At 49.0% G+C, this 16,545-nt stretch overlaps 1 protein-coding gene across 6 annotated transcripts in view; it reads right to left on the minus strand.

Annotated features, from left to right (window-relative positions):
- Nucleotides 1-14,373: 14,373 nt before the first annotated feature.
- LOC136632408 (CMP-N-acetylneuraminate-beta-galactosamide-alpha-2,3-sialyltransferase 4-like) overlaps nt 14,374-16,545 on the minus strand; it is a 169,255-nt gene continuing 167,083 nt past the window's right edge. For all 6 annotated transcript variants that reach the window (XM_066607262.1, XM_066607260.1, XM_066607259.1 and 3 more), the window contains one exon: nt 14,374-15,229. In XM_066607262.1, the coding sequence (XP_066463359.1) occupies nt 15,143-15,229 (87 nt within the window). In that variant the 3' untranslated portion in view covers nt 14,374-15,142. The remainder of the gene's footprint in view (nt 15,230-16,545) is intronic.

A 16,545-nucleotide genomic window follows, 5' to 3' on the forward strand; every position in this document is an offset into this window, starting at 1 on the left:
CATGATAACTTTATTCTATGGGTCGGTACGATTACTACGATACCAAACCTGTACAGTAAAAAAAAACAAAACCTATACTACTCTTTTTTTCAAAGACATTTCATTTTTTTCAATTATTTTCTGCGGTCATTTTGTGCGCGCAATAACATTTTTATTTTTCCGTCGACGTAGTTGAACAAGGGCTCACTTTTTGCGGGATGTCCTGTAGTTTCTGATAGTACCAATTTGGAATACATCTTTTTTCTGGGAGACAGGGTAACTTAAAAAGTGCATTTCTGGCGTTCTTTATTTTTTTTTTTCGGATGACGTTCACCGTGTGGGAAAAATAATGCACTACTTTGATAGATCGGACTTTTACGGACGTGGCGATACCAAATACATATTTTTATTTTATGATTTAGATTTTTTAATAATAGATATGTCAAAAGGGGGGTGATTTAAACTTTTATAACTTTTTTTTTTTTTTTACAATTAAAAAAACTTTATTTTATTTTTTTTAAACTTTATTTTAAAGTCCCCCTGGGGAACTACAACCAGCGATGCTTTGATCACTCCTGCAGTATGACGTAATGCTATAGCATTACGTCATACTGCCATTTAAGAGGCAGTCTATCAAGCCAGCCCACGGGGATGGCTTGATAGGCAGTCTGGTAAGGCAGCCCTGGGGCCTTTCAGAAGGCCCCCGGCAGCCATGACACCTGCATGAATTGACAGCGGCATTTAAATGGTTAATGGCCACGATCGGCCGAACATCCGATAGCGGCTATTGCCTGCAGGTGTCAGCTGTACTAAACAGCTGACGCCCGCACTGTATGAAGAGAGGTTGCCCCGCAACCTCTCTTCATGCATACCCCGCCACTCCATGACGTACCTATATGTCATGGAGCGGGAAGGGGTTAAGGGAAATGGTTAGCTGGAGATAACTCAGTCCCTAATCAGCCTGGAGTTTATGGACACTTGTGGAACTACTTAAAGCATTGATGTTGGGGAGAAGTACCTCTGAAAACACTACTAATTGCTGTGGATCTGGACTGTTTGAGCGAGGAGGTTATTATATTTTTCGTATGAAAGAACGTTTGTATGAGTAATAATAATCTTTATTTGTATAGCGCCAACATATTCTGCAGCGCTTACATAGACAGGGGAAATGAACAAAACTACAGTTACATGTTGTAATCAGTTGATGGAGACAGTAGGGGTGAAGGTCCTGCTCCAACGAGCTTACATACTACAAGTAATGGGGTGATGCAGAAGGTAAAGGGCTGGAGATGTGCGCGGTATGGCGAGGTGGAGAGTGAGGGATGCTATACACATAGACAATGGTCAAATTGGGCCGTATAGTGGCTAAATCGGTGTGACTGCAGGGGGCGGTTGATTACGGCTAGCAGGGATTGCAGTCAGTAGGACAGGGAGCATGTTATCAGGCGGAGTACAGAGAGGTTTGGTTTAGGGGATATGAAATGTCTACCTGAAGAGGTGCGTTTTTAGAGCACACCTGAAGTTTTGTGTGTCGGGGATTGCCCGGATAGCTTTGAGTAGCATGTTCCAGAGGATGGTGCTGCTTTGGAAAAGTCTTGGAGGCGGGAATGAGAGGTTCGTATTAAAGGGGCGATTAGTCTGATTTCATTAGCAGAACTGAGGGTGCGGGCTGGGTGGTGGATTGAAATGACAAAAGCAATGTAGGGTGGGGCGGTGCTCTGGAGTGCTTTATGGATAAGGGTGGTGAGTTTAAATAAGTAGACTCATAGGGTATTATGGGGCTATGTGCTGTTTGTGGAATACAAGGACAGTACATGGCTCCCATTTATGGCTGTCTGAATGGACCCTTAGGCCAAATGTACACGGGCGTATTTGTATGGCAGAATGTGGAGTCGGCATCCGCCTCTGGATTCCACAGCAAATACTGCCCATAGACATGCTATAGAAAATCGCTTTTCCCTTTCCATCAGCGGAAATCAATTTCTTCTCCACTCGTGGAGGCAAAATCGCAGCATGTTCTATTTCGGCACAGATTCCGTGCGGACGGCTTCCTTTGAAATCAATGGAAGCTGTCCATCTGCAGCTGGCACATCCGCAAGACAGATCCTGACAGGTCCGCAGGGGTCACCAGCCGGGCATCGGGTTGGATTCCGCTGCGGGATCATGCATGTGGAATCCGGCCCGGGCCATGTCCATTCGGCCTTAGGCTGCATTCACACGAACGTATATCGGCTCGGTTTTCACGCCGAGCCGATATACGTCGTCCTTATTTGCAGGGGGGGGGGGGGGATGGAAGAGCCAGGAGCTGGAACTGAGCTCCCGTACCCTCTCTGGCTCCTCTCCGCCCCTCTGCACTATTTGCAATGGGGAGTGGCGGGGCGGGGCTAATTCACAGAACTTAGCCCCTCCCCCGCCCCGCCTCTCCCCATTGTAAATAGTGCAGAGGGGCGGAGAGGGGGCGGGAGATCAGTTCCATCCTCCCCCTCCCCCTTGCAGATGAGGACGACGTATATCGACTCGGCGTGAAAACCGAGCGGATATACGTTCGTGGGAATGCAGCCTTAGAGGGAGATTAACCCTTTTTTTTTTAAACGTTTGGGTCTTAAGCCATGTCAGCAGCTGCCAAAGTTGGTATTAACTGTACTTGCTCGTCATCTTTCCTTTTCTACACCTATCCATAAAAACATAGTTTCTATTGACATTCAGGGCTGTTTTTCTACCTTTTTTAAATAGAGTTCCTCCTACAACCTCTCTGATGTAATGATATAGAGAGTTATTTTCCTTGCAGGATCCTCTAGTCTGCATAACCTTATACCCTTGGTATCTCCATTATGCTGGAGGTGTGTGAGCAAACAAGGCACACATTTACAGATATTTTGGGAGCGTCCAATATTGTTAAGTTTCTTGTTCAAGTTTTGCATATATCCTCCACCCCTGATCTTGATGTGGCTTAATAAAATACAAGGACAGAGGCTCTTACAGTTTCTTCAGTAGAAAAGAATAGAAACAGCAGCACAACCTCAGAACTTGTTCTTAAAGGGGTTGTCCCGCGGCAGCAAGTGGGTCTATACACTTCTGTATGGCCATAATAATGCACTTTGTAATGTACATTGTGCATTAATTATGAGCCATACAGAAGTTATAAAAAGTTTTATACTTACCTGCTCCGTTGCTGGCGTCCTCGTTCCCATGGAGCCGACTAATTTTCGCCCTCCGATGGGCAAATTAGCCGCGCTTGCGCAGTCCGGGTCTTCTGCAGTCTTCTATGGGGCCGCTCGTGTAGAATGCCGGCTCCGTGTAGCTCCGCCCCGTCACGTGCCGATTCCAGCCAATCAGGAGGCTGGAATCGGCAATGGACCGCACAGAAGCCCTGCGTTCCACGGAGACAGAGGATCCCGGCGGCCATCTTCAGCAGGTAAGTATGAAGACGCCGGACCGCCGGGATTCAGGTAAGCGCTGTGCGGGTTGTTTTTTTAACCCCTGCATCGGGGTTGTCTCGCGCCGAACGGGGGGGGGGGGGTTAAAAAAAAAAAAAAACCCGTTTCGGCGCGGGACAACCCCTTTAATGCTAAAAAACGAGCAGGCTTGACAAAGGCTGCCATGTCAGTCGAAATGTTGCGGTTTTATTTTGTGGATTATCAATAAAGGTGCTCTTTTTTAAGCATTAAGAACAAGTTCTTGTCGGGGATCTGGGAGTCCCTGAATAACCCGCAATCCCTGTCCCTACCTACTTGCCCCCTAGGCTAAGACCTAGGGCGACAAATGGACTGGCTAGGGATGCGGGGGCAGGAGCCAGGCACACAGACAAATACAAGAGACAAACACAAAGGCAGGTCAGGCAATCTGGGTTGGCAACGGGAGAGAACGCGGTACAAGGGGTCAGGGCATGCTCCCTGCGCACGGGGAGGTCACCAAGACCGGGACTCCTCCGCGCTTTACCCCGGGCAATAGGACCGGTAGTGCGGGCACTGAGACCCCCAGAGCCGCTTAACCTGACCGCTCTGAGATCGTGCTGCCGTTTCTAGTCTTTTCTACTGCTGATATTTTTTGGATCTTTTGGGATCCAGATCCCCTATACAGCGTGCACGACGATCCTGCATATCTCCCCCACTGAAGTGGATTCTTTGGATTGTGCTGACACCGACATTTGTTTTGGATCTTACAGTTTCTGTCAGGCACATGTAGATGGATCCGCCTTTGAGGAAACAGCACCTGGGGAACCCCGGTTTTCACTCTTGACTAGAGATGAGCGAGCACCAAAATGCTCGGGTGCTCGTTACTCGGGACGAAATTTTCGCGATGCTCGAGGGTTCATTTCGAATAACGAACCCCATTGAAGTCAATGGGCGACCCAAGCATTTTTGTATATCGCCGATGCTCGCTAAGGTTTCCATTTGTGAAAATCTGGGCAATTCAAGAAAGTGATGGGAACGACACAGCAACGGATAGGACAGGCGAGGGGCTACATGTTGGGCTGCATCTCAAGTTCACAGGTCCCACTATTAAGCCACAATAGCGGCAAGAGTGGGCCCCCCCCCTTCCAACAATTTTTACTTCTGAAAAACCCTCATTAGCAATTCATACCTTAGCTAAGCACCACACTACCTCCAACAAAGCACAATCACTGCCTGCATGACATTCCGCTGCCACTTCTCCTGGGTTACATGCTGCCCCCCCGCACGACCCAGTGTCCACAGCGCACACCAAAGTGTCCCTGCGCAGCCTTCAGCTGCCCTCATGCCACACCACCCTCATGTCTATTTATAAGTGCGTCTGCCATGAGGAGGAACCGCAGGCACACACTGCAGAAGGTTGGCACGGCTAGGCAGCGACCCTCTTTAAAACGGGCGGGGCGATAGCCCACAATGCTGTACAGAAGCAATGAGAAATATAATCCTGTGCCACGGCCATCAGGAGCTGCACACGTGGGCATAGCAACGGGGAACCTATGTGCCACACACTATTCATTCTGTCAAGGTGTCTGCATGCCCCAGTCAGACCGCGGTTTTTTATAAATAGTCACAGGCAGGTACAACTCCGCAATGGGAATTCCGTGTGCACCCACAGCGTGGGTGGCTCCCTGGAACCCACCGGCTGTACATAAATGTATCCCATTGCAGTGCCCTGGACAGCAGAGCTAACGTCAGATTAAATGCAGGTGGGCTTCGGCCCACACTGCATGCCCCAACCTGACCGGGGTTTTTAATTCATAGACACAGGCAGGTACAACTCCCTATTGTGAAGTCCCTGTGGACCGACAGCATGGGTGGGTGCCAGGAAGCCACCGGCGGTGCATAAATATATCCCATTGCATTGCCCATCACAGCTGAGGTAATGTCATGTTTAATGCAGGTGGGCTTCGGCCCACACTGCATGCCCCAGTCAGACTGGGGTACTTTAGAAGTGGACACATGCAGTTACAACTCCGTGTGGACCGACAGCATGGGTGGCTCCCTGGAACCCACCGGCTGTACATAAATGTATCCCATTACAGTGCCCTGGACAGCAGAGCTAACGTCAGATTAAATGCAGGTGCATGCCCCAGTCAGACTGGGGTTCTTTATAATTAGACACAGGCAGGTACAACTCCCTATTGTGAAGTCCGTGTGGACCCACAGCATGGGAGGGTCCCAGGAAGCCACCGGCGGTACATAAATAAATCCCATTGCATTGTCCAGCACAGCTGAGGTAATGTCATGTTTAATGCAGGTGGGCTTCGGCCCACACTGCATGCCCCAGTCAGACTGGGGTTCTTTAGAAGTGGACACATGCAGTTACAACTCCGTGTGGACCGACAGCATGGGTGGCTCCCTGGAACCCACCGACGGTACATAAATATATCCCATTGCAGTGCCCAGCACAGCTGATGTAACGTCAGCTTTAATGCAGGAGGGCAAAAAATTAATTGGATTACACTGTAGGCGAGGGCCCCAAAAAATTGGTGTACCAACAGTACTAATGTACGTCAGAAAAATTGCCCATGCCCAACCAAGAGGGCAGGTGAAACCCATTAATCGCTTTGGTTAATGTGGCTTAATTTGTAACTAGGCCTGAAGGCAGCCCAGTTAAAATAAAAATTGGTTCAGGTGCAAGTTTCAACGCTTTAATGAGCATTGAAACGTATAAAAATTGTTTACAAAAATGATATGACTGAGCCTTGTGGGCCTAAGAAAAATTGCCCGTTCGGCGTGATTACGTCAGGTTTCAGGAGGAGGAGCAGGAGGAGGAGGATGAATATAATACACAGATTGATGAAGCTAAAAGGTCCACGTTTTTGATGGTGATAGAGAACAATGCTTCCATCCGCGGGTGCAGCCTACGTATTGTTTAGGTATCGCTGCTGTCCGCTGGTGGAGAAGAGAAGTCTGAGGAAATCCAGGCTTTGTTCATCTTGATGAGTGTAAGACTGTCGGTTGACAGGCGGGTACGCTTATCTGTGATGATTCCCCCAGCCGCACTAAACACCCTCTCTGACAAGACGCTAGCCGCAGGACAAGCAAGCACCTCCAGGGCATACAACGCGAGTTCAGGCCACGTGTCCAGCTTCGACACCCAGTAGTTGTAGGGGGCAGAGGCATCACGGAGGACAGTCGTGCGATCGGCTACGTACTCCCTCACCATCCTTTTACAGTGCTCCCGCCGACTCAGCCTTGACTGGGGAGCGGTGACAGTCTTGCTGGGGAGCCAGAAAGCTGTCAAAGGCCTTAGAGAGTGTTCCCCTGCCTGTGCTGTACATGCTGCCTGATCTCCGCGCCTCCCCTGCTACCTGGCCCTCGGAACTGCGCCTTCTGCCACTAGCGCTGTCAGATGGGAATTTTACCATCAGCTTGTCCGCCAGGGTCCTGTGGTATAGCATCACTCTCGAACCCCTTTCCTCTTCGGGTATGAGAGTGGAAAGGTTCTCCTTATACCGTGGGTCGAGCAGTGTGTACACCCAGTAATCCATAGTGGCCAGAATGCGTGTAACGCGAGGGTCACGAGAAAGGCATCCTAACATGAAGTCAGCCATGTGTGCCAGGGTACCTGTACGCAACACATGGCTGTCCTCACTAGGAAGATCACTTTCAGGATCCTCCTCCTCCTCAGGCCATACACGCTGAAAGGATGACAGGCAAGCAGCACGGGTACCCTCAGCAGTGGGCCAAGTTGTCTCTTCCCCCATGCTCCTCCTCCGCCTCAACGCGCTGAGATATAGACAGGAGGGTGCTCTGACTATCCAGCGACATACTGTCTTCCCCCGCCTCTGTTTCCGAGCGCAAAGCGTCTGCCTTTATGCTTTGCAGGAAACTTCTCAAGAGGCATAGCAGAGGAATGGTGACGCTAATGATTGCAGCATCGCCGCTCACCATCTGGGTAAACTCCTCAAAGTTTCCAAGGACCTGGCAGATGTCTGCCAACCAGGCCCACTCTTCTGTAAAGAATTGAGATGGCTGACTCCTACTGCGCGGCCCATGTTGGAGTTGGTATTCCACAATAGCTCTACGCTGCTCATAGAGCCTGGCCAACATGTGGAGCGTAGAGTTCCACCGTGTGGGCACGTCGCACAGCAGTCAGTGCACTGGCAGATGAAACCGATGTTGCAGGATGCGCAGGGTGGCAGCGTCCGTGTGGGACTTGCGGAAATGTGCGCAGAGCCGGCGCACCTTTCCGAGCAGGTCTGACAAGCGTGGGTAGCTCTTTAGAAAGCGCTGAACCACCAAATTAAAGACGTGGGCCAGGCATGGCACGTGTGTGAGGCTGCCGAGCTGCAGAGTCGCCACCAGGTTACGGCCGTTGTCACACACGACCATGCCCGGTTGGAGGCTCAGCGGCGCAAGCCAGCGGTCGGCCTGCTCTGTCAGACCCTGCAGCAGTTCGTGGGCCGTGTGCCTCTTCTCTCCTAAGCTGAGTAGTTTCAGCACGGCCTGCTGACGCTTGCCCACCGCTGTGCTGCCGTGCCGCACGACACCGACTGCTGGCGACGTGCTGCTGCTGACACATCTTGATTGCGAGACAGGGGTTGCGTAGGAGGAGGAGGAGGAGGAGGAAGCATACACCGCCGCAGATACCAGCACCGAGCTGGGGCCCGCAATTCTGGGGGTGGGTAGGACGTGAGTGGTCCCAGGCTCTGACTCTGTCCCAGCCTCCACTAAATTCACCCAATGTGCCATCAGGGAGCTATAGTGGCCCTGCCCGCCTGTGCTTGTCCACGTGTCCGTTGTTAAGTGGACCTTGGCAGTAACCGCGTTGGTGAGGGCGCGTACAATGTTGCGGGAGACGTGGTCGTGCAGGGCTGGGACGGCACATCGGGAAAAGTAGTGGCGACTGGGAACCGAGTAGCGCGGGGCCGCCGCCGCCATCATGCTTTTGAAAGACTCTGTTTCCACAAGCCTATACGGCAGCATCTCCAGGCTGATCAATTTGGCTACGTGCACGTTTAACGCTTGAGCGTGCGGGTGCGTGGCGGCGTACTTGCGCTTGCGCTCAAACAGTTGCGCTAGCGACGTCTGGACGCTGCACTGAGAGACATTGCTGGATGGGGCCGAGGACAGCGGAGGTGAGGGTGTGGGTGCAGGCCAGGAGACGGTGTCCTGAGAGGGGGGTTGGATCTCAGTGGCAGGTTGGGGCACAGGGGGAGAGGCAGCGGTGCAAACCGGAGGCGGCGAACGGCCTTCGTCCCACCTTGTGGGGTGCTTGGCCATCATATGTCTGTGCATGCTGGTGGTGGTGAGGCTGGTGGTGGCGGCTCCCCGGCTGATCTTGGCGCGACAAAGGTTGCACACCACTGTTCGTCGGTCGTCTGCACTGAAAAACTGCCAGACCTTTGAGCACCTCGGCCTCTGCAGGGTGGCATGGCGCGAGGGGGCGCTTTGGGAAACAGTTGGTGGATTATTCGGTCTGGCCCTGCCTCTATCCCTGGCCACCGCACTGCCTCTTCCAACCTGCCCTGCTGCTGCACTTGCCTCCCCCTCTGAAGACCTGTCCTCAGTAGGCGTAGCAAACCAGGTGGGGTCAGTCACCTCATCGTCCTGCTGCTCTTCCTCCAAATCCTCTGTGCGCTCCTCCCTCGGATTTACTCCAATTACTACTACCTGAGTGATAGACAACTGTGTCTCATCGTCATCGTCCTCCTCACCCACTGAAAGCTCTTGAGACAGTTGCCGGAAGTCCCCAGCCTCATCCCCCGGACCCCGGGAACTTTCCAAAGGTTGGGCATCGGTCACGACAAACTCCTCCGGTGGAAGAGGAACCATTGCTGGCCATTCTGGGCAGGGGCCCGGGAACAGTTCCTGGGAGTCTGCCTGCTCCTCAGAATGTCATTGTAATGGAGTGAGGAGGCTGGGAGGAAGGAGGAGCAGCAGCCAGAGGATTCAGAGTTGCAGCAGTGGATGGCGCAGAACTCTGGGTGGTCGATAGATTGCTGGATGCACTTTCTGCCATCCACGACAGGACCTGCTCACACTGCTCATTTTCTAATAAAGGTCTACCGCGTGGACCCATTAATTGTGAGATGAATGTGGGGACGCCAGAAACGTGCCTCTCTCCTAATCCCGCAGCAGTCGGCTGCGATAGACCTGGATCAGGAGCTCGGCCTGTGCCCACACCCTGACTTGGGCCTCCGCGTCCTCGTCCTCTAGGCCTACCCCTACCCCTCAGCATGCTGTATTACCAGTAGTGCAGAAACAGAACGCTGTAATTAAATGTGCCGCTTATTGGCCTGTGGTTGGAGGCTGACTTCGCTTACGGAAAGCACAGCAGAGCCAGGAAAGAATTTTGCGCAAGCCTGCTGTAACACTTAGCTGGCTGCGTATGAATTAGGACAACTACCCCCAGCAGAGACGCAGTACACAGAGGACGGTCACAGGCAGCCCAAATAGATTTTTTTTCCAAAATTTTTTTGGAAAAGCCCACTGCCTATATAGACTGTATATGTCTTTCATTGTCCCTGCCTCACCCCCACTACTGGTCCTGGACTATGTAAAATTACTGCAGGACGCAATGCTCTGGACGGCCAATATACAAAAAAAAATAAAAAATGTGCAACACTGCAAAAAGCAGCCTCAACAGTACTGCACACGGTCAGATGTGGCCCTAAGAAGGACCGTTGGGGTTCTTGAAGCCTAAAATCAATCCTAACACTCTCCCTATAGGAGCTCCAGCATCAGCAGCACTTTCCCTGATCTCTGTCAGAATGCATCTGTGGCGAGCCGCGGGAAGGGCCGATTTATATACTCGGGTGACACCTGATCTCGCCAGCCACTCACTGCAGGGGGGTGGTATAGGGCTTGAACGTCGCAGGGGGAAGTTGTATTGCCTTCCCTGTCTTTCTATTGGCCAGAAAAGCACGCTAACGTCTCAGAGATGAAAGTGAAAGTAACTCGAACATCGCGTGGTACTCGTCTCTAGCAACGAGCATCTCGAACACGCTAATACTCGAACGAGTATCAAGCTCGGACGAGTACGTTCGCTCATCTCTACTCTTGACCCCTCCAGGCGGGATAGAGTTTTTGCTGCAGGGTCCCCAAGCCATTACTCTCACAGATAGTCCCAGTTGTGTAGCTGTTGACGCTGTACAGAGCCAAGGTGCAGTACCTGATGGTGTGAATCCAGAAAACAAGCTTTAGTCAGGACTGGAGACAAAAGTGAAATAACGATGTCCAAGCAGAAGGTCACAGCATGCAGCCGGCAATACCGAAGTCCAGAATACAGAGCTGAGGTTAGGAACACAGACAAAAGTTTAGAACCATAATCAAACTACTGTTGGTGGTCCCTGAGGATTGGAGTTGGGGACCCCTGTCTTAGACTAATGATGCTTACTAGTGCCCAGTGTGCATTAGGAACTCAGAGGAGCGGTATAGTCATTTTTATTTGTGTGGGACTGGAGGGTCACTTTAAGGTTTCTTTTCATTATGCCAAATATCGGATGACTTCTACTGTTCTTTCAGTAATTCAAAAATAAAATACAGCCGTAAGCTCTTGGTGCAGTGGAATGGAGGTGTAGAAGGACTGCACATCAATCCCAGCTAGTAAGCAAACCTTAGACACTTCTGAAAGGAGTACGTACATCAACAGTGTCTAACACATGAGAATCGGAATGCATGGGGGACGAACAATTGTACATACGATAGTTTAAACCTCATACAGTTTCAACAACACTCATCTCAGGTGATTGCTGTATGCAATTCCCTCGTTCACAGCAGAATCTCCAAGGGTGAATTATGAAATCCATTATATAAAGAACGATGATGAAAACAAACAACAAAATGGTGAAAACAACATAGTAACCCCGCTGCTTTATTACCAACCAAATGATTATGAAGTTATAAATATGAAACATTGTCCCTTGTGTTACACTTCCTTGGTATGAATAACACTACAAGGGTGATAAGAACTTCTGCAGAATCCGGTGAATCATCCAAATAACATTGGAGCGACACCTTGGAATAAGAAGATGTGGGAGAGCGAGTGATAGGTCTACATTCATGGGGATTATTTCCTTGTAATGGGGTGATATCTGCCCATACACACCAGCTAACCACTAAACTCTCCAGGCAGTTGTATCTCTTGATTCAGCAACATCACAAGGCATCAATTATTCTGATTGCCAGATTGGAGTCAGAAAGGAATTTTATTTCCCTTAGGGTTCACAGCGCGACCGAAAATCGCATGAGCGAGAGGCAGCCTTGACTAAGTCACAGCTGCATCTACCGTTTTATGCGCCCGTTCAGACGGACGAGTGCGCCGTGTATATGTTGCACCCAGAATACTGTCGGGCGAAGGGAGAAAGTTTAGCTCTGCTAAACTCCCTCCCCCTTTCCGCCCTTTGCTGTTTACAATAGGAGGGGCTGGAGGCTAGTGTGCTAATTTCCCGCCCAGTGTATTTGCCAACAGTCGGCAAGGGGCACAGAGGGGTAGGGGCGGGAGTTTAGCGGAGATGCTGCTAAACTCCCTCCTACCTCCCTTTTTCGGCAGCTCCCATAAGAGTCTATGGGACTGGCTGCCGTATTCCAGACGGAAGATAGTTCCAGAACTATCTTTTCGGCCTGGCGTAAAAACAGACGACTAGAATACACCATCTTTTTCTGCCTGGCTGTTTTTACACACCGCAAAAACGTCCATCTGAACTGAGGCAATGGAAACCAATGCATCAGATGGGTAGCGTATAGAGATGAGCGAACGTACTCGGTAAAGCACTACTCGTCCGAGTAATGTGCTTTATCCGAGTACCTCCCCGCTCGTCCTGAAAGATTCGGGGAGCGCCGCTGCTGACAGGTGAGTTGCGGCGGGGAGCAGGGGAGAGCGGGCGGGAGAGAGGGAGAGAGAGATCTCCCCTCCGTTCCTCCCCGCTCTCCCCTGCAGCTCCCCGCTCCGCGGCGCTCCCCGAATCTTTCAGGACGAGCGGGGAGGTACTCGGATAAAGCAAATTACTCGGACGAGTAGTGCTTTACCGAGTACGTTCGCTCATCTCTAGTAGCGTATATCGGCCGGCCGTGAAACCGATATACGCTCATGTGAATGAAGCCTTAAATGGGGATATTGGCTTCTACCTTATTGTTTTTTTTTTGCCTTCCTCTGGATCAATATTGGGGGTTAATAAGCGGAACTGGATGAACATCTGTCTTTTTTCAGCCTTCCATACTATGATAATGTTACCAAGCAGCAAATTATCTTGCTTCGGTATTGTCCTGAGAATAGCTCTCAAGTGAAAGTTTGGGAGACTTTTTCCATAATAAATCCTTGTAGCCCCCTTGATACATTGTCTATATCCACTAAATGCTCTACATACATTTTACGCAAGGAGCAACTTTATCCATGTCTCATTCCTCTAATGCACACCACTGCAGTGATCCCTCAAACTTAACATGACCACTTTCACGGCTGGGTGCTCCTGATCGGAGTATACTTGTATATAGCTCTAATAGACCTGAAGAGGTGGGGAAATATAGACACGGGTATTTCATTCTGGGTTGCACACACATATATCTGCTCTTCTCATCCGGGTGACACCTAACAAATGATCCCTGCAGGTAAAGTGAAGCAGTAAATGGTGCTGATTGGTTTAACCCTTTGCAATCCAATTTTGGATTCAGGGTTTCCTAGGGGGCGTTCTCTTTCTGCCATTTTACAATGACACCATCTGCTGGCTAGAGCCAGTACTGCGGTATGGGACATGCTGGAGAGGCCCCCCGACAACAGAGCGGCCAGTAATATACAGTAAGAATACCCTGCCGAACACCTTCCGACATCGGAGCTGTACAGCCTTCAATCAGAATGTCTTCAGATGTCAGACAGTGGATTGGAAACTGGAACATGAATAACTTTATTTTTTATTTTCCACTTTTGCATTTTGTTTATCATGGATTTATAAATAGAGCAAACATTTGTAGAAGATTTGATAAATTGACCCCTAAAGCTCCGTATGTCCATGTGTGAAATGTATGGGATGCAGAATCAGTCATTGCATTATACTCATGAACTTCAGTCATTGCCTAGCTCGAGAGAAGCATTACCTAGATGTGAAATTCCACTTTATGGACACACAACGACTTCGACTCTGCACAGTGTTCACTTTGTAGAATTTAGGTCCTGTAGATTGAGGGTGCCTCGTTTCTTTCACTATTGGGGAGATTGAAGCCCCCAAATCTTTCCAATGCAGCGAACGTTCTCTGAAGTCTGAGAGGTCTTCCTCATACTTGCCATGTGCAGCTTTTTAGCTAATCCTGTGACATCTGGTTACTGGTCATGCAATTGGCACAGCAATGCCTAAAAAGGATGCATAATGCCATACGGATATTTCATGTTACAGAGCAAGAGATTTTTCACTGTAAGTGATGTCCTATAATCCAGAGCCGCTGCAAAGGTGCTGAGAGTCGCCAGTCCTCTAGTTTAGGCCGGCTCCTATACTGCACTGCAATCCACTGGAATTTAAAAGTATTTTTCACATGAGACGAAGTATCATGCTTGGTAGATATGCTATATCCGCCATCATGTAACACAGCAGGGCATGTATAGGCACTTAGCCTGCAGGGGCATTGGAGCAATTGCAGAAGAATTGTGACTGCGGCTCTTTATGTAACTACTAGAGAGTAAGACACAATGTAACTCCGTATCAGTATCTGTACAGTTAAAGCCCTGAACAAGCAGCAGGGAGCAGAGAAATCCTGCAGCCTAGGTGGAAGGCACGAAAATTTGAAATGCAGCTCTGGGTGTAACTAGAGTATAAGACCTATAAGGAAAATGATTTATAAAAGTTAGTGTGTATATATAGAATGAACCATTAGAACCACTGCTCCACCTCTGAGCCTCATTATATCTAGTCATTTACAGTCTGTAGGTCACCCCATGAGGAATTATAATTGGGGGGGGGGGGGGGGGGGAAGAAATCAAGGCACTGAAGGTACAAGACCCCTGACATTAACTTGGGCATTAACAGATTTAATAGCAAATTCTCTTCCAGTTCCACCAACAGGAGACAAACACAGACCTAAACATAAAAGCAGCAGCATATTATTAGGGGACGTCAAAACCTCCCGGTTTGGTAAGAAAGGGCTGACGTCCTCCAGTTTCATACATTTTCACCAAAGTTTTTGAGAACTTAAAAAGAATTGGCACATAGCACGGGGTCCTGCCCCTTTTATCTGGTTCGTCCAATCATCTCCTTCAGGACAGAGTCACAATTCTTGCAAATGATGAAAATGAAAGGTGAAAATTGTGTAGAAAAAAAAATTAAGGATCCAAGATGGCAGGGAAGCCCCAAAATCCCAGTCATGTATGTAATCATCCTCTCCATACAAAGGAAGGTTGCAAAAACTGCCATCATCCTTGGTTCTTCATGTCACGGCACGAATGGCGCCAAAGTCTTTAATAAATATTATAGTTTTTGTCTTTAAAAAAAAAAAAACTCTATATATAAAAATTAAATTAACAGTTTAGTCAACACTTTACCAACTATTAAATGTCCATTGTTAGAGTCCAGAGCGCATCTCGGCTGCAAAGTGCTCCGCATTGTAACAACTGCTTTGTCCTGTAACGCCTAACCTGCTCATCCCTTGCAGGTAGCGGCTCTGTCCTAAGGACAGTCAATATTGCACAAATGACTTTTCGAGTCTGCTAGGTGCAGGGTGTCTAGCTTGTCGTCTTCCCAGGCGCAAAGGGGACAAACTTTTAGAAATCCAAAATCCCCTCAGAAGTACGTCAGGTTGTGAATGAGCTGATGCTGGAGCAGGTTCCTTATTGCCATAGCTTCCATTGTGATGTTATGTCCAGATTCCTGAGAAAGAAGAATAAGATGTTACCATCAACCTACGGGTCCATGTATCCAAGGCCATGATGTATGATTCTCTGCTGAGCCACTGCTAAACTGGTGTATCTAAGTCAATCATGTGCAATACTGTCTACCGAGCTGCTGTACATGTATCCAATCCATCTGCTGGGATTTTGTATCTCAGGTTTCATATTACAATATCAGAAAACTACATCTCCATCATGAAATATTAGATATTTAATAACCAGATACTCTTTAGCGCTTTTATGTATGTGGTTCTATGGCGAAAACTGACAGTTCCCTGCAGTGAGCCTATCTGACAGATAGGCTCACCGTGGAGAATCACAGCAAATCGCAGCATGCCGCGCTTTGAGTCCCAGAAGCGGAAAATTGTGGACAGGGGGCTGCGCTTTTCATAGCAACGCTATGGAAAGCATGCACTGCGTTACTCGCGGATGGATTATCGCTGCGAGTGACGCAATGCAAGATCGTCTGTGGACAGGAGCCCTAAATAGGACATAAGAAGCTCTGCCATGCCAGGAGTTATGGGCAATCGTGTGATCGCTGGGTCTAGATGAAAAGGCCATGCCACTTCCTCTATTGACTACACAATGCTCATTGAGTGTTATGTAGGCTGCATAACAGAAGTGGTTATAAACTGCTTCTATCTTCTCCTCGGGGGCCGCAGCTGTCTGACAGCCGAGCACCTGACCTGCCCCCGCTAGACTGCAGAAGTTTTAAATTGCACCATATATTTACAATGGTGCGAGATTAAAACCCGGAATTACAGCACTTGTTTGTAACGGATTAAGATCGCTGTATAGAATTAGATAATACTATTGCTTACTTTTTCAGAATCCGCTTCCCCCTCCCCTTCTGTCCTTGGTTGTGCCTTTTAGTACAGCTCAGCCCCATAGGAATGGACTCTGTATTACAACATGAAAAGACCTTGACTATCTGTGTGTGTTTGGGGTGGAGAACATTTGCTTCCACTGAAATAAGCCTTACACATGTGCATGGATGATTACAATGTAATGAGCTTTCTCTTCTGTTAGGCCTTGCAGTTGATCAGCGTGTAAACAATAATGTTTCCATTCACCGATGCAAGCAGACATTCGAAATTAATTAGGAGGTTAAGAAACTCTCATAATGCAATAATTAAATCCTTTTCTATATAAAACTGAATGGGTTTTTAGGTTATGCTCCTTTTACACAAGACGAGCTGTAAGGCAAATCATGCCTGGCAGCTCGTTCCAGTGGTGCTCGCTCCTGTGCTGTTACATTGGAGCAAGTATCACTGGCATCACTCACAGTGCTGCTGG

This window comes from Eleutherodactylus coqui, chromosome 6 (assembly GCF_035609145.1).
Source record: "Eleutherodactylus coqui strain aEleCoq1 chromosome 6, aEleCoq1.hap1, whole genome shotgun sequence".
Taxonomy (NCBI): domain Eukaryota; kingdom Metazoa; phylum Chordata; class Amphibia; order Anura; family Eleutherodactylidae; genus Eleutherodactylus; species Eleutherodactylus coqui.